Raw genomic sequence first — 25,034 nt, 5'->3', positions numbered from 1 at the left:
ATTTTTCCAGGACGTATGTGATAAAGACTCTTAGTTTTAATTTCCCTAAGCCTGCTTCATCTTCTAATTACCACTGCCCTAGCTTTGCAGTATCTTTCAAAACTCATGGTTTATGAAGCTACTTAATTTGGTTGTCAATTCATTTGAAGTCCTTTATTATTAGCTCTCTGTCTTATTAATGTGCTTAGAGGGCTCTGAGTTCCACAAGAATGCTTGTCAAAAACGCAGTCCAAAATCCAGACACACTGAAGTAATTTTGCATAGGCCTCTGTAGACCTGCTACAATACATACTAGGGTCATAGGTAAAGCTATTTCTTAGGTGATAACCCCTTAGCCCTATATGAGAAGTCCATCTTAGGATCTTCCCTCTCATAGTGGCTGGAAGAGCATCAGAAAAGAACAAGATCATTGCAAATACTTACCCAGCCATTTGTACTGAGTGGTTAAGGGACTTCTGTGCCAAATGTGCCATCTTTGAAAAGCTGTAAAGGAGTTTGTCACAGCTGCAGTTTTCTGGACATCCAGCAGGTTGAGACCATTGAAGTGCAGCATCTCCTGAAGTTACCTGCAGGGAGAGGTCAGAGGGCAGCTCAGTTGAACTGAAGAAAATTATTACAACCCCATACAGAAATTTTAAGAGAGAAAAGAGGAGCAAGTGTGCTCTATATTAGTAGGAGAGGAACACCTGTAATGTCAGAGAGTTTGTTAATCAGTCAGCCAATAGCATGTCATCAGTAAGATCATTGTAAAATACACTTTGAAGGATTTGCATATTGAAATTCTATAGGTGGAGTTTTCAAGCTTTAGTCTGAGATAGGAAATAGCTTTGGCATTTTGTTTTGATAAAGGACATGCTTGTATATTCCTGTCTCCCAAGGAGTAGGGCTCCAATAGAAACAAAATACCCAGTCACAGTAAGATCACGTGACACAGCAACGCGTATAGAAGTAGTGCAAGACTGGCTGTTCTGCCTTACACAGCCTTGTCAGAAATGAGTGCCTGGTTTTCTCCTTCAAACAGTTTTCAGCTGAGTGTAGGATACAACTCACTTTCTCAGTTTAAACTAGCTCTTACAAAGCTGTGCAGAGTGCAATGAGCCAGGTTTAGCTGCAGGATCCTTCCTGAGCTTGGCTACCTCACACAGCGTGGTGGCACTTGCCTTCCTTGCTGATTGGTAGAGCACTCAGAAAAGCCATCACCTGCCACTCAACCTACAGGTTGCAGAGTGTCAGCAGCCCTTGGGCAGGCCCACACCCCAAAATCCGGTTAACACTGAACTGGAAAATATAGTGCAACTCACCCCAAACGGTCTGTGATGTTACTGCTCCCAGATTACTTTTCATTCAAGCGTGATCAAGAAAACAATTACATAAATACCAGGCTGGGCTGCCCTTTGCTGACAGCTCGATGGGTTAAATTCTGCCTGGCTTAACAACTGTGCAGCCTCAATGAACTCCCTGATTTTGCATGAGAATCTTATAGCACAGTGAGTTATTTCCCTGCATGCCTCATACTAAACTGAACTCAAGGCCAGTAAAACACAGAGGCCGAAACATGAAATCATTCTGCAGCCTACAATGCCCACACGCCATTTCCAAGCTGCCAAGCTGAATCTGACCCTGGCCTCAGCCTTGCTGTACTTACTAGCCATCATGTTGGATACTGAACCTAGTTGCTGGGTAAGGAGAGCAAATGAAACTAAATCCTGAATCACATGTCTTTGCATACCTCATGAGCACCTGTTTTTTTTAAACAGGCAGGAATCTTTCTACACTTATGACTTTATTTTGTTGGGAAGAGGGAGGAAGGGTGTGCTGTGAAGCTCACTGCAGTTAAGCCAGCTGTGTTTATTGCAGAGCTACGGTAATAATTTATGATGAATCCAGCTACATGTAATACTTGCTGAATTCACAGTAACATGGAGGGAAAGGCTGAAGCAGCATTGCAAATGAATTATCAACTTTATTTTCTGCACAAGAGATGTGACCAGCCATTGCGTGCCTGCTTCTGTGGCATGGCGTGGCAAGGCCGTGTCCTGCTCTGGGCCGGGTGTGTCCTGACAGGGTGGCTGGCAAACAGGAGAGTGGCTATCAGCAGCTGATCTTGCAGAGGAGAATTAGATGTGTTGAACTTCATGGCACTTAGTGCCCCGGGGAGTCATTATCTTATAACAAACCTACTATCTCTCAAACCATATTGCAAGGCTGTGTCATGCAGATAGATGAACAGAGGGCTGTTTATCACTTGGGCAGCTGTCCAAAGTGCAACTATATAAAGAGGAGACACTTGAAGATTTTTCCATTCACGAGGCAGCTTTTATAGATTGGCATTCATGAGGCTTTTCAGAGAAAACAATAACAATTTAAGATTTTTTTTTCATTATTGCTGCCAGAAGCTGAAAGAAGGGAAAATAGCTCACTATATTTAATGTAGGATGCAGGGAAAATGAGGGGGATTGAAATGGTGAGAAGGTTTGGGGACATCAAGAAGCCTTAAAAGGCATTTACTGTTAATTTTTTTTCATGCAGAACTTTTTTACAGATAATGCCTGTGCGAGAGAGATGGTTTAAATATGCAGATGTCTCTTCTCAAAGGCATTCAAATTGTTAGTTAATTAGTCAGCAGTAAGGACTGGCTTTTGCACTTTTCATACATATAAAAATGGGAATGAAAGCTTTCTTTTTTTTTTATTTTACTCTTCCTGCTGCACAAGACAATAGATGTCAGCCTGAAAAACCAAGTGGCTGTTCCCTGTTTTTTGTGCTTTTCTTCTACATTGTGTTATTCCATCTTTCCATATGCATAAATCCTTTGCCTAGCATTAACTCCTGCATAACTAAGATCCATCAATGTTTTTGCCTCCAAAGCAGCCTTTTCAGGTGTGCAAATGGAAATCTTGCTCTGCTTTACTGCCCTCCACACTGTCACCAACAGCTCACACTCAGTTTCAAAGGGAAGGTCTGTGAGTCACAGGTGGTTCATGCTAGCACTGGTGCTAGAGCGTTGCCTAGTTTGCTCAGGAAGTGTGCTGTAAGGAGAAGGAGAGACAAAGAACACATCTATCCTGCTCCTGGAGCCTCGGTAGTGGCTGGCCCTGATCCTGGGGTGTAGCCACCTGGTGTCACCTACTCTGAGGAGACTCCATGTATCTACCAGCCATGTGGAAGATAATAAAGGCACATGTGGCTGGGTCCTGCCCTGCCCTGTTTTCTTCCAGGCAGTTGTGATGGCCTGCAAGCTGCACAGCCTCTCCCCTTTAAGCCTAGAGAGTGTGAGTAGAGCCTTTTGTTTGGACTGTGACTTCCAGCAGGCTGGATCAAGCCTGTCTGTTCAGCGATTCCCTAGGCTAGATCTGGTACCCTTTGGAAGCTCAGAAATGTTTAGAAATAACCTACTGTCAGCCAATAAAGAAAAACCACAATCAAAAGATGGTAAAGTTTAAGGGCGAGTGTAGAGATGATGTAAGAAAGGATGCAACCATGACTGGGCATCCACATCAGGGAGATGTGGAAATTTTAAACGTGAGGGGCCAGAGCAGGATGTCATATCCCCACTCACAAGCTTCCTGTTATTTGTTCTTCCACCTACATCTCCCTCCCTGAGTGTTTTGGTGTCTAAGTAGTACTATATGAACCTTCAGCCTGAGTGGGACGGTTTCAGAGGTAATGTCTAAGCAGTAGTCTGGTAGGTTGCTGGAAATACAGAAAACTCAGATCTAGTGTGTATTTCTCATTGAGGGGGCAAGAGGAGGGTTTTGTTTATGACAGCTCCTATTCCCTGACAGATATATCTTGTTTTTTCACTTGAGTGGTAATTGCAGTTCCATGACTCAGTGCAAAGCACTGCTCTGGTTTTGATATTTTCTGTAGTTGAAAGCTCAACTAAAGGGTATAAATGGCAGCAGCTTCAATGGCTAGACAAAAATAATAAGTTTTTGTCTTCAAGGATTTTTTCCTTCTGTGACAATGTTTCTGGTATTAATTACAGGGGAAAGCCAAATCTAATGGACATGGGATCCCTGATGATCAAACCGGTGCAACGGGTGATGAAATACCCCTTGTTACTCTGTGAACTCTTGAATTCAACTCCTACTTCTCACCCCGACCACAAGGTGCTACAAGATGCTCTTTTTGCAATGAAAAACATTAATGTGAACATCAATGAACTGAAAAGGAGGAAAGACTTAGGTAAGGAAAAGGTACAATAAGTTCCTTCTGTCATGTAGGTTTGGGCTGGCAATGACAGGAGAGGTTTCAACTCCAGTCATATCACCACAACAGTCTTGGCTAGTGCTGCCTAGGTACAAAAAGTGTAATATGCTGGATTTCAAGAATGTGACAGATGCCTTAACGTCACTTGTCCTCAGCCAGATGTGTTGTCTCACTGGTAATTCCAGAAATATGGAAATGCTGAAAGAATTCATGTTATATCCACGTTCATAGTCTGTCATACAGTTACAGACACTGATAATAATTAAGATGCAGTAATAACAGTATTTCTCACAGGCTTCCCATGTTGAAGCGCTAACTTCACTCTTCCCAAGGCTCGCGTTGGTAACAGGGTTTTCATCATCTCAAGCATTTTCACACAAGATTACAGCAAGTGACATCAAAGTGACTGCTCTGAAATGGTTTCATATTTGTGTGCCTGTCCCTGTGAAAAGCCCTGTGAATACAGATTATTAGTGTCACGAAATTCTCTGTTTGCAGTGCTGAAATATAAGAGGACTGATGATGATGAAACCCTTAAAGAAAAGTTTTCCCGACTGAATATCCACTCCATTAGCAAGAAATCCAAGAGGGTCACCAGCCATCTGAAAATACTGACAGGGGGAGAACCTCAGGTAGTTACTCATCCATCTGCAGATTTGCATTGACAGCTTCAGTTCTGCTTTTGCACTGGGCATTTTTAAAAAAACATGTCGGAAATTGAGTTTGTGGTGTTTCTTTTTTCCCTGCATCATTTATAAAGTAATTTTTTGACTGTCACAGAAGACAGGAAAAATCTTTTTTATTAAAATAGAAAATAATGTAATGTGTTGTCCACCTTTTCCTTTTTTACCTAAGAGTTTCTCAAACTTGTGATCTTCAGCAGAGAGGAAGTGACTGGTGGCTTTATGAAACTCAACCTGAGATCAGGGCTTTGTGGGTAGACTGGCAATAATTGTTCTGGTGCTGAGAATGTGTTCAGTTTGTCTTGCTCCTAAACCTAACATTTAGGTTTTGGACCCATCAAGGAAGATGAGCAATATTTAGGTTTAGGAAAGGCCATGGGGTTTGCCTCTGCCTGTGTAAGGACACACCAGAGGCAAAGAACCCTGTTGTGAAGTGTGATGGGTGTTGAGTGGCCAAAACTAAAATCTCCATTCATAGTTTTGACTTCATAATTCAAAACCTAAGCAGGATAAACATTTTCAGGAAGGCTTAATTCTAAATGTCAAAGAAAATCAATTACAACTGACCTTGAAAATGATATCCAGTGCACCTCACTGCATGACATGTCTGGTTATACAAGGTCACTTGCCTTTCTAGATGTGACTTTACAAGATATCTGCTGGTTTTTCCTGTTTTGTTTTTTTGTCAGTGGTTTCCCCCTTTCCCTGATGTGAACTACCCACATTCATCTTTTCTGTTCATTTGTTTGTACAGTGGAAATTTTTGTATTCAGAATGGGGCTGCAGCAAGGCTGTACAATCAGAGAAAAATGGGAAATTAAATTGGAGTAGAGGAGAGGTGATGTTTGGTTTGGGTATTTTGTTATTTTCTTTAGAAGCTTCTGGTTTATGGATTTTTTAGTTTTGTTTTTTAATTAAGCTTAAAACATTTGAGAATCATTTTAGAATTAGGATATGCCTATTAAGGATTCGGCCCTCTCTCCTTTTTAATTAGACTAAGACAGCTCTCAGTTACATCTCTGAAACACGCTGTCACACTTGCATCAAGACCACTGAAAAAGAGACTTGAGATTTCCCAAATTCCTCGGGTAAAAGGTAGGCAGAAATAAACATATTTTCAGGTTTTTTTCAGCTAGCATAAAAAAAAAACCCCTTGTACCAAAAAGAAAAAAAACCTGTACCAAGCTGTTTGCAGCTGCTGAAGAGCTGGCAGAGCTCTAGAGGTAACAGCTCCATCTACAGCCTACTCACAGGAAGGCATCCAGGGAATTAATCCTTTGACGTCGAATTATCTTCAGTTTTCACCATTCTTTCCTCAAATGCAGCAACGTTAGATGGAAAATGGAGAGTTTTATGGGCACACATGGGAGTACTTGTAATAAAGCAACTTCATATTTCCACGAGGATTAAAAATTGCATTCTCTGTCACGATGCCCTGCACCTTTGACTTCTCTTGGATGAAAATTGGGGCTTGAGAGAATTCGAGGCTAATCTGTTCTGTTTTAAAAGGGAGGAGTCCAAGGAAGGTTTGAGTTTTTTCCAGCAACACTGTAGACATTTCTTTCATTAGTCAGGCCCTTTTGGGTTGCCAAAATAATGGTGCAAATGTCTGTTTTAGGTGAAAGATCAAACTTTTAATCAGGAAGAAAAGTTGTTTCGAAGTTTAGAGAAGACTGTGAAATTGTGCTTGAAGAACATTTCACTCTCCTCACAACATCTACAGGTGCGTTCAGGCTTTTTCAAAACCTGTGTCCACAAACTTTGTCCATAACCAATTTGACACACGTTTCTGACACTGGTTAGGCAACAGCAAATTATTTATATGCAGGCCTGTCTATATAACAATACTAAATAAATGAGCTGTGCTGCTGCTGCATCACTGAGCCCTTGGCAATGAAATTTTGAAGCCCACACTTTTGCATTTTTCCACTCACACAAGGAGGCTCCATGGAGACCCATGGGTGCAGTGCAGAAAAGAAGGTCTGTGCTATCTGGTGACACAGTTATGACTTTCAATAGCTGTGTGAAGCTGTCATGTGGGTCATGCACATCTGCTGCAGTGAAGCACCAACTGCTGCTCATTAAAAATGGAAGAACTGAGTTGCATACACATGAATATGTGAGGACTCCTTCCTTTATCCTATTGCTGGGTTGTGTTGAGGGCTAGCATTAGATGTGTAGAGTGCTTAAGTGCTGTAAATGTTTTTTTATTTATTCCTCCTCTCCAAAGCTGGGGGTTGGCTTGTAACTTATCCACTTTTCCATCTCTTGGACAACTTGCCAACCTTGTAGGCAGCATGAGGCCCTTCAAAGGGTAAATGTGGCCAAACTGGACACAGAGGTTGAGAGGTGGGTAAGATTGTTAGTCAGCTGGCCAGAGCTTATGGCAAATTCACCAAATTAGGTTCCACAAACAGGGAAGGCCAGTGAGCCCAGTGGACAAGGGTCGTTGCCTGGAAGGGTGTTGACAGACACTTATCCAGACAGACTCACACTTCATTAAGATTAAAATTCAGATTCATTAAGATTAAAATTTGGAGTAAGTGAAATACACCACTGTATTCCTACTTAGCCCTCCAAAAGAGGCCTTTGAGGATGCACAGGTCTTGAGCTGGCTTCTTACTGAGGTGTAGATAACTTCCAGAGGGACGTTCGTTAGGTTGGAGCATTTTTTTCAGTTTAACATTAACAACTTGAATCTTAGATAGCTTACATAGAAAACAGACAAAACAGAGGAAAATATGATCACAGTAAACAACCTCACATAGGTGGAAACTGCATGGATACCGCACAGGTGTCAGAGATGGGAAATATTTGTGATTCCATCAATACTGATTCCAGTATCTGCATGAGTTCCTGCAGTATATTGAAACAGATCGTAATACCTAACCTTCCTACCATCTTCTCATTTAGGATTCTATACATTTGGCTGCAAAGAATATAACTGGGCTTCAGGAAATCTTAGAAGACAAAGGTGATGAAGTCAATGACCATTTGAAAAAAAGGAACATGATTGCAAATCCCTGTGAAGACCTTGTAAGTTGCAATGTCCAGTGTTACACAGCTATCTGTATGTGTGAGGAAACAGATGTATGTGAGGAAGACTAAGACAGAAAAGAGCATAAAACCTTAGGAATCCATTGGGAAAGACAAGTGCTATTTTTGGGTCAGTTTCTGTAAGAAACAAGATAAAATTCAGTGTAAGGGCACTATGTTTTTCCCAGAGGAGCTAAATTCCTGGGTTTAGACCAAAATCTTGGAGCTAAATTTATACCTTTCACCTGAGATTCAGACAAGAGCAGCAGATCTTTGCTTTGCTACTTTTGTTACCAACATTTGTAGCTTTAGAGTGACTTTTGTAATCTTTGTTGTGCTCACAGAATCATAGATCTGTGAAAGTATCAGTTTTATCACCTTTTCAGGTAAGTTACTATCCTTCATATAGAGAAAACATGAAAAATCTGAATATGGCGCATAGGAATTTAAAAGCAATTAAAAAAGACAAGGTAATAGTTTTTCAACTAGTCTCTTGCTTTCAGGGTTCAAATGAACTCTAATGCCTGGCTCTACAAAGATAGACTAAAATGTCTCTTCAAAATGGGGCAGGCTGCTGCTTCAAATAGCTGCTCAGGCTGGAAAAATTCAGAGGTGGGGGGTTTTTTGTATGGTCCTAGGTTTGTGCCAGCTAATCTATAGCTGTTCTATCCTTTTCAAAACACTGTAAACAGAGTCTGCCAAGAAATAGAAGGACCTTTGACAGACCACATCATCCCAGGTAGTGACAGAGAAGATACTGTATTTCCTTTCCATTTAAAAGAATCTCAAAAATAAATCTCAATAGTCAGAAAGATAATTTCAGTGTCTCTATGGTCAATGAGTCCATCAAGTGCAGAAGAATAGCCGTCTATCACTGTAGTGGTGTGTCCTGTATGGAAGATGCCCTGATACTTAGAAACATTGAACAAAAGCAGAAGTACCACAGCACATGAAACTGAAACCGTTTATTCAGAAAAGAAAAAAAAAATGATCACTCCTGGTGGCTCATGACACAGCTATTCTGGGTGTCCATGTAATTTAAAAAAAAAAAAAACCCATAATTTTTATTTGTTTTAACTATGGACATTGTCATTAACCATGTTAATTTCTTATTATCTATTTCTGTGTCTTGAATTTACAAAGTTACAATGATTCTTTATCCTATGTACAAGGGTTTTTTTCTTTAAAAACCCCTTTTGTCCTGACATTGCATGATGAGTAGAAGTTCTTACTGAACAACCTGCAGTGTTCTTCATATATTATCCTGATAGGACATTACTAATAGAGATCTCACCAATGGTCTCAGGTTTGGGTGGGGTATTTTTTTTCCCTTTGTGCATTTGTCAATAAGGAATACCTATCTCTCTCATTATATTTTAGGGAAAATTTTAAGGCAGAAATCCACAATAGCCTCTTTGCTTACAGAAATCAACTCCAGTAGTTTAGAAAAATTGTAGAATCAATAACAATCAAAAACTGGTTCACTAAACACTGCACAGCTTTTCAGGTGGAAATAAAGAAGGAACTATCTAGCCAGTGTACATCATCTTGGCCTTAGGAAAGCAGTTCCGTAGTTAAAATGGATTTCTGCTCAACTGTGGTATGCTATAGAGGGCAGAGGGACAGCTGCTTTTCTATACTTACATTCAACCCAACAACTTAATTCCTATAGAAAATCCAAGAGTTTTAACATGAGTCTCACTCACTACAAGCCTGTACTGTATTTGAACAAATGATTTACAAAAATATATTTTATTTCATGCAATATTAATCCTTTGTGACAATTACAGACTAATGAAAAAGTCTGAGAAAGACTTCTGGTTTTTTTGTTGTTTTTTTTTTTAACAGGTGTCTAATTTTGTTGATTACTAGTGATAAAACCAACAAGCATAACATAATTTCATCAAATCAAGTGATCGTTTGTGTTTGCTTAAACAGGAATTGGGTTACAGCTGTTTCCAGAAAAAAAAAAATTTAAAAGTAGCTTTGATAGCATTCAAGACTGCCATTCAATAAGACCTTATTGCTTCTGGACTGTATATTAGAATGGGCCTTCCAATTATGGAAATCCCAGCTCCATTTGTCCACACTCAGTTTTTCCTCAGTGGTATCACACTGAAGGCAGCACCACAGCCTGCGTGCTCCAAGTGAACATTACCAATTCCAGACACTTTAAGCTGCAAAACTGTTACTTCTCTGCAATATTATGGAGGAGATTCTAACTTGTGGTGAACCTTCCTTGAAGCCACCTCCAACACCAATCCCTTGTAACGAGTAATTAAATGTTATTTGGTAGGCTACTGTCAGGCTTAACCTACTGTTGGGTGTGAAGAACTGCAGGAATAAAGTAATAACTAGGCCTGTTTTATACATTTCCAGATGGCTCGTCTGGATAGGCTTGTTTTGACTCCTCTCTCGGGACTACAGGCCTTGTTTTCAGGTCCACAAAAGCTCATCCAGAAGCGCTATGACAAATTGCTGGACTACAACAGCTGCCTTCAGAGGTCAACAGGAGAAGAGCTGGACCTGGCAAAGAAAGACTATGAAGCTCTAAATGCACAATTAGTGGAGGAACTTCAGGTATTTAACAGAGCAGCCAAAAAGATTGTGTTGAACTGCCTGCATTGTTTCATCGCCCTCCTCAGGAATATTATGTCTGCAGCACTTCAATCAAATTCTGCTGTGGTGGTGCCTGTTCCAGTAAGTACATTAGAAGCAGGTCTGCCTTAATTTGTCTTTTTTCTTTCTACATGATTTGGCTAGAGTTAAGTAGGACACATACCTACAAGCTACATTGATTTTGTTTTTCTGCTAAGCACAGTCAGGCTTGGCGCATTTTCTGTCTTCTTTTGCAAGCTTAAGTTTTGTCAGGCCTGGACTTTTAATCAAGAATGATCCTAATGCAACTCATCCAGTTGCTACAGTGATAGTAATGGCAAGAACATTACTGTAAGGCACAAAGGAGGCAGCTGCTAGCATTTTAGTTTTTTGTTTCTTGCTGTCCGCTATGAGTAGCCCAGGAAACACAGGAAGACAAATTTCAAGAAAGTTCATGGGCATTCCTTTTGCTGCTAGACCTGCAGAGTGACAGATGACTGCAGGAAAGCAGCAGGTTAGCAGGTCTGATGAACTAATTTATGTGAAAAACAAGTTGCTTTTAAACTTGATTATGCTCCAGAAGCTCCTGCAGTCATCTATAGGCAGTAAGGAACAGCTTTATCTACATTGGTGTTTTTAGAAAGTTCAAGTATTTCACTTACATAGCCAAAGGTACCAATGACGCTTGTCTGAGCTACACAGAAGGACATCAGCTCCTTCAGCTGGGCACTATGATCATTACCTGAAGACTGAAATTGAGAAATTATTTTTCATATGTGTGAAAATCCTATAGTGTTTTAGTTTTGTTGCACTTTTGCCTAGAGGACTTGAACCCCCTGAGAAACACATCTGCAACAATGCCTTCCATGCATACAAATCCACACACAGGAACTGCAGCAAGACTCTGAATAGGAAACACATTGTAGTAAGACAAGTCTGCAGTATTCTTTTCCATCACAGTTTGAACATAGCATTTTATAGTTAGGGGAAGATGAAAAGTTGAGCATTTCATGTTTTGAAAGCTGCTGTATTGAGCATTGTTTTCTATGTGGCTTTGCCTACAAAATTACCTTCCTCTTTTTTATTTCCATCAACAAAGCATTTGGAGTTACGCATAGGCACTTATCCCATGCCACAGAAAGAGCTTCAGCTTGCCCAGCGATTTTTAGCCTGGTGGCAGCACCCAGTTACACACACACATCTGTAGGATAAACTACTCCAAGCATAATAGCACATCGACCACTCTGATAGATGCTGAGACGCACAATTGTACGTGAAAGTAGAAAGCTCAGGAGCCTAAGGCTGTTCATTTTCATCACTGTTTAGAATATTTTTCATTATTTAACTTAAATTAGGATGTCTTTTAAATATAACAGCAATCATTAGCTTTAAGCAAGGACCTTTCTTTTCTTTCCATTTTATATCTAGCACACTATGGGCTCTGCAGAAAATATAAGTACCTTGTCAGATTTCCTGACTTCTAGTGTTCAGCCCATTAAACCAAATCTGCTCTCTCAAGTTCAAACTTTTTCTTCTTGAGAACTAACCTATCTTTGTGTTTGCAGTTGTCTTCCTCAACCATCTGTGAAGTGCAAAATCAGTTGATGGAGGAGGTTCACAAGCTGAATTTTGTAAAAGAAAACAACAGTGTAACCTTTATTGAGAGAAAACTGAGCTTGGAAAAAAAGAAACCTGTCCCTTCTCCAGTGAGTAACATACACCTGAATTGTGTATGAAACATCCTCTTCTGATCACTTTTTGAAACAAATCCATCTTTAGGCCACCTATAGGTTTGAGCTTGGTCTCTTCATTGGGAAGAGTTATAATTAAGTTGTTCCACCGATCAGTTACTTCTGAAGACTTTCTGCTCTGTTCTCATGTTATTATTGCAAAACCCACTTGAATTATCTCTGATTACTCTTAGCTTTCTAGATGCATAATAAATCTAAGACTGTATATGTAAACTTTGATTACTTCTTCTGTTAATTATTCTTACAGTGTGTCTTAGTCTTCAAATTCAGTAATTTTTTTTCCCCATTCTCAGCTGTGGCTATGTGTACTGGTGTTTACACACCCAGGCACATGCATGCTCTCTTCCAGCAGAAGACTCGGAAAATCCGCTAGGAAATCTGTGTCCTCTTGCTTCCCAATCTTACCAGACATTTCTGGAGCTTTTAAGAGTCTAGTTTGCAGTGGAGATTTACAGGACAAGCTGAGGAAGCTGTAGGACTCCTTTTAGCATCCTGTGCTCTTGCTTCTGTGGTAGATTATGGTCTTTTATTATATGCAGCACTTCCCTCCCTGCCTTCTGACCAAACCCTGAGTGAATATGCTTCCAGCAGTCAATAGCACCTTGCCCTTACATAGCAAGGTTATTTCACACAAAAAGCAGGCTGTTTGGATATCACTGATTTTTTTTTTTTTGCCTAACAGTATATCATGTAGGTTGTTCTGTGACCTTAGCACACCTCAGCAGATTTTAGATTATGATTTTTTCTGGTGATATTGCATAGCAATTCAGAGATCATTGCTACGGAAAAATAATTGAGTGATAGTTTGCATACAGAACACCATCTCTTTCAAACCAGAGTGGAGACTATGGGATCTTTAGAGAAATATCTACATTTCTTTAAAATCTGCCCTTTGTAACTCACTTACTAATAGAGCAGCTGGACAAATCCTTGCAAAAGGGATTTGGTAACATATAGCTGTGTAAGTAACTCCTTGATCTGTGAGTAGAAATGTAGGGTTGGTTGCCATATGCAGTGTCCACTGGTTTTGATGCATCCATGTTGTTCTAGAAATGGCCTGTAGTGGGTCTGGGATGTTAGTGATTTTCCACAGCAGCTCCTGCAGTGCTGTGCTTACTGTTGATATCAATATTATGACTACCGCTTGCACAGCATCAGGGCTGTCCCTCCAGCATTCCTTCCCCCACCTTCACCAATAGCTGTGAGTGGGCATGATCTTGGGAGGGACTATGGCCAGGACAGCTGACCCAGGCTGACCAAGGAGATATTCCATACCATACAATGTCAGCTCAGTAATATAAACTGGGGGAGAGGAGCAGGAAGGGGAGGCGAGATTCATTTCTGGCCTTCCCAAAGCAACCGCTACGCGTACTGAAGCCCTGCTTCTCGGGAGGTGGCCGGACATCGCTGCTGATGGGAAGCAGAGAGTAACAGCTTTATCTGCTTTTGCTTTGCTTCCCGTGCACGCGGCTTTGCTGTTTCTGTATTAAACTGCTTTTATCTCAACCCACGAGACTCCCATCTTATTTTCTCCCCTTCCCTGGCTTGCTGAGGAGGTGAGGGATAGAGCAGTGTGGTGGGCACCTGGCATCCAGCCAGGGGCAAACATGGCCTCAGCATTATTCCCAGTGAATAATCTTTTGCTTTTCAGCTTGAAACCCCACGTCAAACGGAAGATCACAGGTCCAAGCTGTTGTCTGCATACAGCACAGAATTGCTGTACCAAGCTAAGCGCAAGTGCAATGCCACACAGGAACTTGATATTGATTTATGTGAAGGAGAATTGGTGGCTGTTGTGGAGCAAAAGGACCCCTTTGGAAGCACAAGCCGATGGCTTGTTGACACAGGAAGTAAGTTCTCTGCACAAACATCCCAATAACAGCTTCCCTTTGGGATATTGATTTCTTTTCATTCTGGACCCATCTGCTTCTGTCATACTGACAGCTGCACAAAATGTTTGGTTTCAAAACAGTTTTAGGAGCACTTTGCTGATGGTTTATTTTATCTCTTTTTATTCTGGTGTCTAGTCCTTAAAGGGTATGTGTATTCCTCCTTCCTGAGGCCTTACAATCCAGCCAAAGCGCAGAAGGACGTAACAGAAAACAGCTTTGCTGATGATGATTTTGATAATATCAGCCTCTTTGTCTCTTCACGGCCCTTTACTGACAGCAACAAAAGAAGTTCAGGGCACAAAAAAAGTGACAGCAGCTCGTCTCTTCACTTCTGTGAAAATCCCACAATTAATGGCACAGGGACTGATGCTTTTCTGGATATGGATGATCAGCATGTGAGTATGATACACACTTTGGCTGTCCTTGTTCCTGTTTCAAATCTCAAAATACACTGCTTATAATTTAAATCATTTCATTTAAATCATACATGGGAAAAGACTGTCACTAATCTGTCAGTTTGACACGGGAATTTGTTATGCTCTGCTCTTTGCCTTTCTTAAACAGCTACAAGGTAGGAAAAGATAATCAGTTAAATCGTGAATTGGAGTCCTATTCTCACAGAAAACACACTATTGCCATTACTACACCCCATGTCCAACTCCTCAAGGTCCTCCTGTGGGGCAGGAACCTGCAAAGTAGCTCAGTCTGGGTTTTTTTTCCACTTACTGTTGACAGGGAAGCTGTGGCAATGCTGATTAGCAAGGGGCAGAAGCAACTCATGCCACATTTGAACACAAGAGCTGTGGGAGAGGTGATTCTCCCCGAGGAAATCTTGCTGGAAAATTCTCTGTCCAATCCAAGGCTGCTTGGTGTGAGCTGAAAATCTTACTAGTGTAGTAAGGCGAGGAGGTCTCAGAGCTTGGCTTGCTCCTACCTGTGCAGAATTCCCTTCAGTTTTACATTTTATTTTGGCCCATTTCCTCATAGTCTGTCTTGCAATGGCAGGTGATGTGGTTACATACTGGTTCATACACGTTGTTACACATTTTCTGTATACAGAATTCATATTCATAAACAACGGCAGGGTAAGATGTGGCTACATTTCTGAATTCACATTCTGAGTTTTGTGTCTTTCCTTCAGACGTTCTATGCTGTTTATGCATTTCAAGCAAGAAATGATCAGGAACTCAGCCTTCAGGAGTACCAGAAGGTGAGAATACTTCGGTTTTCTGACCTGAGTGGCAATAAAGAATGGTGGCTAGCAGAAGCAAAAGGTCAGAAAGGATATGTACCATCCAATTATCTTGGGAAGATGACATACGCTTAGGAACAGAACGGCCCATTGAGGCAGTTTCTCTGAAGCAGACAAAATAATAATCTATTACAGTTTTCAGCAAGACAAACTCACAAGTGATTGACAGAAGCCATAGCATCTGATGCAGCACACAGATGATATTGAGAAACTCTATCCTCCAAAAGCCATCACCTTGTCAAGACCTGAGGGAGGAAACATTTAACAGGAAGACTGATTCTGATTAACATCCTGAAGAGCCAGCTTTTCTATTACCTCATAATTTTCTCTTTTGTCAAAGTGTCCTATGTCAAAAGTCAACCTAAAAGTACAAATCACAGCTAAAATTATGTTTTTCTTCCAAATAATATTCAAGATGAAGCCTTGAAAAAGGACAAATTCATTCTTCAGAGATGCTGTAGTTAAGGATGAATCGTTCCTGAACTGCTAGCTCAACGGACATAGACACGTCTTTAAACTTGAGCTTTTTGTTTGTCTGTTTTTATCCTCAGCCACTTCTGCAGTGAACGTTTTTCTCGGTGGAGTTTATTGGAATGGGAAAAGAAAAAGGGTTTCTTTTTTTGTAGGAGATATTTCAACTTAACACATATCAAATGTGGTGGTCCCATGGCTGGTCCCATGGAAGAAAGTATGTTTAGTTAAATACAAAAATTAGAAGAGGGAAAGACAGGGCACAAGGGACAGGTACTGTGAAATAAAGAAATTCTAATTTTCATAAGGACACTTTATACAGCAGGAAACAGTTTGTAGCATTATGAGAGTGCCCCAGGTTTGAAATTCCACATACTTCTCCATACAAACAGCTTTATAGTGCAAGATCTGTGCAGTGAAACAAAACCTGTACTATTAGACTTTGGAAATCTATTAAGACTGTGGGGGAAAAAAAAAAAGTCAAGCAATGCCTTTCAATCAATATTTACTGGCTATGTGATTCCAGACACAACAATCATAATGTCTGGTGAATAAGCCAGGACTTCAGATGCATCAAAATTTCTCTTCTATAAAAAAACCAAACCAATCATCATTCCCAAAGTACTGAATGTTAGATTGAAGGGTGACATATGTATTGAAGAGCTGGTTCACTGTTTGCAGAATTTGGAGTCAAGAGCCCTGTCTTTCGCTAAAGCGTCTTCAAAACAGTCAAGGCTATTGTAATAAGTTAATATAGTTCACAGTGCACAAAACATCCCAAGGAAGGATCTGAATGTCAAGTAGTACAGTAATATTTCTTCAGGTTCAGTGGCAATCCTTAGGTCAGACAAGTGCCTTACACTTGAGCTGAACTGAGCAATGATACAACAACATCCCTTTGCTGTTACCATACATCGCGATTTACTTCAATACAGCGATGCCTGGATCTTCTAGTGGCAAGTGAGGACCTTCCTGTGCTAAGCATTGCAAAAAGGAAACAAAAAAGGTGACTGTGCTTGCAGCAGGGAGTGTAATGGACAGTGAACTCCTGTTAGGTATTTTCTGTATTACTGCCTAATTGCTTATTACTGACTGATCACTAAAATGATAGCACTATTAAAATGAAGGGAGGGGAGGTGTTGCTGATCAAAGGTATCCAGAAATTGTTCTAAAGCTTCTGTCTAAGTTTCTACTTCCTGTAGTTGAAGTGTGGGGTATGAAGATGAAATGCTTCAAAACCCTTACTGAGCTATTAATAACAAATAACCCATCGGCAAAGAAAAGATGAGAAAAGTTAGGGCAGTCAATGCAAACAATAGTTTTTGCTCCACTAATGAAGCAAAATGTTTCATTTCCTTTAGTGTCCCAAATTTTCATATTATTTTCCTAAAAAGGTAAAGAAAGTTCTCAGTCTTGCTTGGAAGATGAATGCAGTGAATCACAGAGATGAGGACCTGACATTTGTGCTGGGTTAATTCATATGATAGAGAAACTTCTCAAGTTCTCTAAGATGGACATCCAGAAACTGGTATGTGAAACTCTGAGAACCACTGCAATTGAATGAGCAAGTAATAATAGCAAATGCATTATTTTGCTAACTGTACATCACCTCATGCACTTAAATCTTGCTGTTTTCATAGCAAGCAAAAAAGGTTCTCATTCGTTTTATTAATGAATGTAACTGTTTTAACATAAAACTTTGTCTTTAGCTAAATGAAGAAAAGAAAGCATTGGAGTGGGAGTATCAGCTTGGAAGAACAAGCTGAAAGACTCTCCTGCCAAGCTTGCACTGCTTTGGCTTTTATGTTTTAAGAAAATGGGGGAGATGCACACAATAAGCTTTTCAGCATGTCTTACATTTTAGAATATTTTACCTGGGATGATCTATACTTTGCAATAGTTGAAACAGATTTAGAAATGACTGAATTGTACTTAGGCTTAATGCAGTCACGTAAAGCACAATGATGAAGTCTTGTCTTTCAGACAGTGCAATTAATTAAGGGCAAGAGTAAGATTTCTGAAGTCTCAGTTCTGAGATCTCACCTGGAGTCACAGGGAGAGCTCTGATTTTGAGCATTAGGTACATTCCTCATGAAAAATCAGGCTCTGTGAAGGTGTCTCAAAGTGTACTCAAATGCTGCTCTCCAAAATATTCACTAGGTATCCTGAAGTAACAAGGAATGAAGGATGAAATATACTGCACCTGGCCACCTACGTTTCATTGATCTTCTGTTAGGACCCATAATAATTTTTCTATTGTGTTTTATATTTGTGTTGCAAGCTTTTATTTTTGTTTAAAACAGATGAGTGCTAACTACAATTGCAAAAAATCGAGACACTCTTTGAATCTAAAGCCTTCTCACACTAAGGAGACCTGCAACAATTCATGTTACACTCAGATACGTTTCTGTTAAGACAGTGCTTTAAACACTGGAAACTGAGCCACATTAGGGCTCCAGAAATCCCTAAGAACATGCAGTGGTTTTGCAGTTGGTTCTTTAACGTAGAGAAGGATACAGGATTCTAAGAGTTTTCTTATTCTGATTAATGACAAAACAAATTTCTTTTGATTGAAGCAGGGACAGGCTGCAGTTTGATGGGCCCATCTTGCATTTAATCAAATGTGTGTTTTGCTTACTTGAATTGTTGTGACATTAAGCATGCACAAGTACTTCCAAGATTGAGTCCACTCACACTGAAGTATTTCTCCATTGAAGGAATATTTTTAAGTGTTGTCATTGATAACCCAGAAAATGTCCAAGCCAAGGAACAGCACAGAGTGTCTGGCTCTGACACCTGGCACCTTGTGTGCCTCACCATCCTCCCGCTGCCTGGACCATGCTTGTGAACCTTAAGTAAGGATTCACTTTCTCAGTGCAAACACAGATTGAAAAATTGTTCCTTCTGACTTTTCATCTTGGGAAGCTTCACTAAGTAATTATCTCCCTCAAACACTAAAGTGTACTTTTGCTGTCACTTTAAAATAGCTTGTAAAAAGCAGGTACATGCAGCGGACCAAACACCTGCAATAGGAAACAGCCATGATAATCCTTGTGCTTGTAGATCTATTACTGATAATTCCTCTTACAATATTGCTCAGACATAGTGAAAAAAAAAATCATTTAAGTTATTGTAATAATAAAAAATATTTTTGTAAAGATATGGTTTTGGGGTTTTTTTTAAGAGAAGTCTTTTCCAGAAGCAAAGAGCATTATATGCTCTCCAAGATCTGCCTTCTGTTGTGAACTATAAAAAGCATCACTGCAAAATTAGCAAAGGAAATAGACAGTTGCCTCAGATAAAATGCTGCATTTCTAGCTTGCATCCTCACTTATCTGTCAATCTAATTGTAACTCATCAATCTATCAAAATCCTGGACAAGTTTCAAAATACACTCCGAGATTCCAAATGTCAGCTTAGTTTGTTCTTTTCTAGCTGCTCCTGAGATTGTGATCATCATTTACTGCTGTGTCCAGCCAGAGGTCTGTCAGGACTTTTAACAGATGAAAGCTTGTGTTACTAAATACATCATAGATATTTGTGTTAGATCTTTCCTCTTAGACCCTGATATCACCAGCATCCCACAGTCTGGCCAGAAGAAGCACTCATGGGACCAGAGTAATACATCATTTCACATTGCTAAGAGGAATAGAATTTGGGCATTTATGAAAAAATGTCTTATTTAAGTGGAATTAAAATATTACTATACTGATTTATGAAATGGATAAGGAAAGTCAAGTAGATATTCTGATCATAAATCACAGAGCAATTTGATTTTAAAAGAAAAAGAAATAAATAAAAAGAAAATCACAGTACTATCTTCCACTTATTTTTTTCCAACTATGAGGTATGCTTCTCATAATTCAGAAGGGCCTTCTTTCTTCTTGCCCTGCACTAGATCTCTCAACCTGATGTGTGAATTCAGTCAAACAATCCTGTAGAACACACTCCTTCCCTGAAAATACAGTTGTTAATTCCACCCTAACTATAACTTCAAAGCCAAAAGCAACCGTTCCCTTCAATCTCCTGGTTTTTCAGCAGTGCCTATCTTACATATTTAAGCTAAACGCTTGATTTAAAAGACCAGGTCTATGCTACAAATCCTTCCTGATGTAATACTTCAAAGAATCACAATCCTAACTGACATTTTTTATACCAACAGAGGAGACTTTATATTTAATTTAGGAAGCTGGGAAAGTTACAGAGGAAGAAAGTCTTTTGCTGATAGAAATTGCAGCTCTACTGCAGATTTTGCTAATACAGTGAGCTCAGCAAGTCCAGCTAAACACAGCCTTATTAAGGGGGGAGACAGGCATGCATAAAAGGTGCAGTATAAGTTAGTTTATCCTACATGAATGGGAGATAACCTACAGTCAGCCCATGACACAGTTATTGATGTAAATACATCAGGACACACTTGAATCAGGTCTCAGAGGTATTTTAATTGGCACAAGCTGACACAATTTAAAAACAAAGACCATTTTTTTTCCTGCCTTTTCTCACCCTGTACATGGTATCTAAAGTATCTACACAGTCCATATGTTAAGTTCTTGAACTCTTGCAAGCAAAACTAGGTATATTCAGAGGCAAGACAAGCTGCTAGAAGCAGCTAGCACCTTAAACCTTCCTGTGGGAGCAGGTTTTACTACTAGAGTGAACACTTTACATAGGAGCACTCCAGTCATTTAAATAATCTGTCTTCACACTCCATAGTGTAGGCAATACTCTTCTATTATCCTTTAGGAATAAAATATGCCTTTTGTTTGCTAATGGAACCTACTTCAGCATCTTTACCTACTATACCACCATTAAAAACCTTCTGTGCTAGAGAGGAATAAGGATGGGCTGATCAAAAAGCAATAAAAGTTCTGGATTCCTCCTCCTCATGCTGTTATTTTTAAGCTGCAGGTACTACAAAGACAAAACTTTTCTCTATTTTCCCTCCACAGGAAATAAAAGTTGAAAAAGTATGCAAATTCTCCAGGTAGCTGAGGCAATCTTGAGTAAATGAAACTGTTTCTTTGGATGTTTAAGGAACCTCACCTCTTCATTGTAGAGAAGGGAAAAGAGAGAGGAGAAATAGCTGCCTGTATCAGTTTTACACATACTTACAAAACAGGATGGCTAAGAAGAGCTGTAGCTTTCACCAGCCTACAAAAGTCTGTGTGGTGAGTTGACTCTGGTTAGACGCTCAGTGCCCATCAAAGCTGCTCTGTCACTCCCCTCCTCAGCTTGACAGGCAGTGGAGAAAGCAATATGTAAGGCTCATTAGTCTGACGTAAGGACAAGGAGATCACTCACCAAGTGCCATCACAGACAAAGCAGACTTGATTTATGGAAATTAATTTATCACCAATCAAATCAGAATAGGATAATGAGAAAATAAAAACTAATCTTAAAACATCTTCTCCCCACCTCTTCCTCCTTCCCAGACCTTGGTGTCTGCACAGTTGTTTCACATATTCTTACTCCTTTCTTTAGCTGCAGGTTTTTCTTCCCGATTCTTAAATTCATTATCTCAGAGGTGCTACCACCATTGCTGATGGGCTTGGTCTTGACCAGTTGTCGGTCTTGTCTTGGAGCCAGCTGGCATGGGCTCTATGGGCCACAGAGGAAGCTTCTCACAGTAGTCTCCCCACTACCAAAACCTTGCCACTCAAACCCAATACAGTACTAGTTATTGTCATGTTTAGAGAAGCTCCCATCACTGCTGAAGGAATGGAGTATTGCTGAGTGCCGGTCACAGACAGCAATATTCATGATCCTTTTCCAGCGCACTGCCTGAGCCAGTTCTCCAGAGACAAACAAATCTGGAGCAGTGGCACAAAGAAAGGGAGAACACGCTGTGAAGAACAGCTCAGGGGTGCAAGTGGAGAGCTGGAAGACCTGATGCTTGTTTCAGCTACCTGTCTCAGTCACAGTGGTGTGGAATGATTACTGGAAATAATTTAGAAGTTGAACTTCTACTAAAGAGACAGCATTGTTCACACTCTAAGGAAAGGTGTAACATCGCAAAGGGTCCCAGGGAAGACTGCAGCTGGTACGTGAGGAATCCCTGGTTCACTAGGCAACCAGCACGGAGGCTGGGATGGAGTGGAGATTCTGTAGCCAGGTTCTGCATGGTACTACGGGACTGATAAACTGCAGGCCTGACACTCTGGGCCAGCCTTCTGTCACGTTTTGACAAAATGCCGTCGTCTGAGTGAACTTTGCTCATTCTAATGTCACTATAACACCAAAACACACCTCCATCCCAAAGGCTGCCTGCCTCCAAGGTGCGACCACCCCTCACTGAGCATGCTCTTTGAACTTTTCTTAGCCTATGCCTTTAAAAGCAAAGCGAGAGAATTTTACACCAATCCTAATAAAGGTATTTATGACTTGAGCCACTCCAGCCCCACCTTGAAAGTAAAAAGTATTACAGAAATGGCTTAACAAAGGGGAACCATTAGGAAAGATGCCATCGTGACTAAGTCAGGCAAGAATCCATCACTCACTGACTCCTGGGATCAGCTAATGGGCTATACCCCTCTTCCCCCCATAGGGTCACCTTTGGGTAAGGTCTGAACTTTAAACTTAGAAATCCCTATACAGTCTCTTTCTCTCTCTTTCCTAACTTTGCGTGCTGTGATACTCATACATATATATTTGCACGTGCTTTTTTGTAGACAGTCACTGTCACCAGTAATCCATAAGAATCTGTGTAACCTGTTGCTTTAATAAGCTGCACTATTCATACAGTTGGGCATTGAAGTTTCTCATTGGGTGCTGCCACACTCTGAGCCTGGCTGTGTGAGTCCATGGAGCGCGACCAAGCTGAGTGTGCCCTGTGCTGGTGCTGCATCCGTAACCATGACAGTTCACAGAGGGTGAATGCGACCGAACTAACAGAACTGAATTGGACATCACTCAGAATTTAAACCTAGCCACACTGAGCCTCCCTCCTTGGTGGGGGGAGTTAGAAAGCAAGGGGGGTTATTTTCTGCCAAACTACTTTGTCTTTTTAATTCAATAGGTGATAGAGCATCAAGCATAATCCATGCATGGCTGAGGTGGGTTTCAAGGAGTGTGACAGAATCCAGTAGGCTACGCAGAAATAGCTGAAGTGAGGCTTGTGGGTGCAAGGGCTAGGCCTGGGCAGGGAAAAGTCACAGAAGCCTCCAAAGGAAGAACCCAAGAGGCAGTCACATCGCGTACATGCCTCTTGAGACAAGTTAAATATCGTGATGCAGCTGAGAGGTGAAGGGGTTTTGCGAATTGCAAAGGGACAAAGCTGATCGCATCTAAGGGCCTGGAACTGGGAATTTAATGCATTTGGCTTGAAAAATGTCCAGAGATAAAATTCCTCTTCCTCCACCTCCTTTTTGAGCTTGTAGTATTATTATCAGTTAGGCAGAAGACCCAAGGCTCTCGTAGGATACAAGTCCCTTTGGACACTGTTGACGTCTGGATCCAACTCTGCCCTGGCACACCTTGTCCCTTGCAATAATACTGTGGCATCTGCTTCATTTGCTCCTGAAATTGAGACACTAAGTAACGATGAAACACAAGAATACAAACACAGATACAGCTGTTCCCATAAAAGCTATGTGGAATATGTCACTCAGTGTAACACAAAAATCTTTCCTACATAGAGTAAAAAAACCCTTTTTTTTTCATTATTCTTCATGAAAGCAAAATAAGAATCCTATTTTCATGAAGGGCTAGAATAATATATTCTGATCTCTTGAGCAATCTTTTCTATTTGAAAATCTATGCTATTACAAATAATTTTGACCCATTTTAACAGCTAACGCTAACATACCTTCTATCACTATTTCAGGCACTTGCAAATTCAGAAAGGCACGAGAGGGAAAAATAGAAAAGAAAGGAAAGTTTCTGAATATCTCCTACTCCCTGGTAAAGTGAAACCAACCATTTCTCCTACAAAGGCTATGGGAAGGACAGCAGCATATTCGGATCCCAGTTCTGGGTTACACGGATAACAATATTTGGCCTCTCAAGTCCCAGACTCCTGGCCCTTGTGCCTTCAGACACTGTTGGCAGGCCACGAGTCTTAGATTAACACCAATCTGACACTGTGAACCATTAGAACTGGCAGGATGGTTTGCAGTTTTTTCCTCTAATCTCATCTCAAGGGACAGAGTAGGTACCACAGCACAGCTGGGTAATATCTGTGTCCTATCATTTATTTCTGAACGTGTTTTTACAGCCAGGATATTGGAATCAACTTCCTATAAGCTTCAGACTCTTCTAAATCTCCAACACGTCTTGGCCCTTTTCTCCAGATTGCATCTGGAAATCCAATCCAGGCTTAAACCTATCCACATCTGGGCCTTGAGAGATCCAATGTCAACATGCAGTTAGAAGTAGTTCTGCAACACCTGCTAGCAAATTCAAGTACAGGGTTTTCCAGTAGATCTGGGAAAGTGTACATGAGTAGAGTGTTCCCTCTACAATACAGCTTATTGAGGGTAAGGGGAAAGGAACTGAACAGAACATACAGGATCCATTTGCTACTTTGAGTATTATTGAGGATATGCACTCATATGTATCTACATCTGCTTTTATCTCTTGGAAATTGCTGGAAAAGGTTTTCCAAAACTCTGTAATAGACTTCTTTTTTTAAAGAAGCCCCTCCTGCCCCTCTTCCCCCCGCCAAACTAGCTGACAGGACTAGAAAAAGGGTTTTATCTATCTGAAATGTTGAACAGTGACCAACACTGGCACCAGCTAGTAAAAGAGATTTCTGCTTTTGCTCCTTACATGAGAAAGGAGTAATTTTAGATAAAAATTGTACAGGCTATGGTAGAACAGTTAAGAGATCAGAAGCTTCATTTTCTGGGCTAGGAGGTGAGGCAACACTACTCCGACACACACAAGGCTTGTGAATTTTGTAGAAATACTTAACAGCATGCTACACTTAAGTAATCAAAAAGTCTTCTTTGCTGCAGAAAAGAAGCTAACTTATTGACACTTAAGACAATTCCCTTCATTTTCTTCTATTTTTCCCCTCTCTCATCACAGTTGTTTAATTACACCATGTTTTAATTAAAATAGACACTACAGATACTTATTTTAGTTCATATTCAACAGGACATCATTAAGGTTCTCTACAGATTAAAAAAAAAAGCTTGAA

The 25,034-nt window shown here is 40.4% G+C and overlaps 1 protein-coding gene across 1 annotated transcript in view; it reads left to right on the top strand.

Annotated features, from left to right (window-relative positions):
• ARHGEF38 (Rho guanine nucleotide exchange factor 38) overlaps nt 1-15,499 on the top strand; it is a 35,488-nt gene extending 19,989 nt beyond the window's left edge. Inside the window, exons 6-14 of the mRNA XM_010200941.2 lie at nt 3,989-4,188; nt 4,711-4,844; nt 6,514-6,618; nt 7,809-7,931; nt 10,311-10,631; nt 12,095-12,235; nt 13,932-14,130; nt 14,308-14,567; nt 15,314-15,499. Of these exons, the coding sequence (XP_010199243.2) occupies nt 3,989-4,188; nt 4,711-4,844; nt 6,514-6,618; nt 7,809-7,931; nt 10,311-10,631; nt 12,095-12,235; nt 13,932-14,130; nt 14,308-14,567; nt 15,314-15,499 (1,669 nt within the window). The remainder of the gene's footprint in view (nt 1-3,988; nt 4,189-4,710; nt 4,845-6,513; nt 6,619-7,808; nt 7,932-10,310; nt 10,632-12,094; nt 12,236-13,931; nt 14,131-14,307; nt 14,568-15,313) is intronic.
• Nucleotides 15,500-25,034: the final 9,535 nt, after the last annotated feature.

Source organism: Colius striatus, chromosome 3 (assembly GCF_028858725.1).
Source record: "Colius striatus isolate bColStr4 chromosome 3, bColStr4.1.hap1, whole genome shotgun sequence".
Classification (NCBI taxonomy): domain Eukaryota; kingdom Metazoa; phylum Chordata; class Aves; order Coliiformes; family Coliidae; genus Colius; species Colius striatus.
The sequence above is the reverse complement of the archived record's forward strand: the minus strand, read 5'-3'. Positions and strand labels throughout refer to the sequence as shown.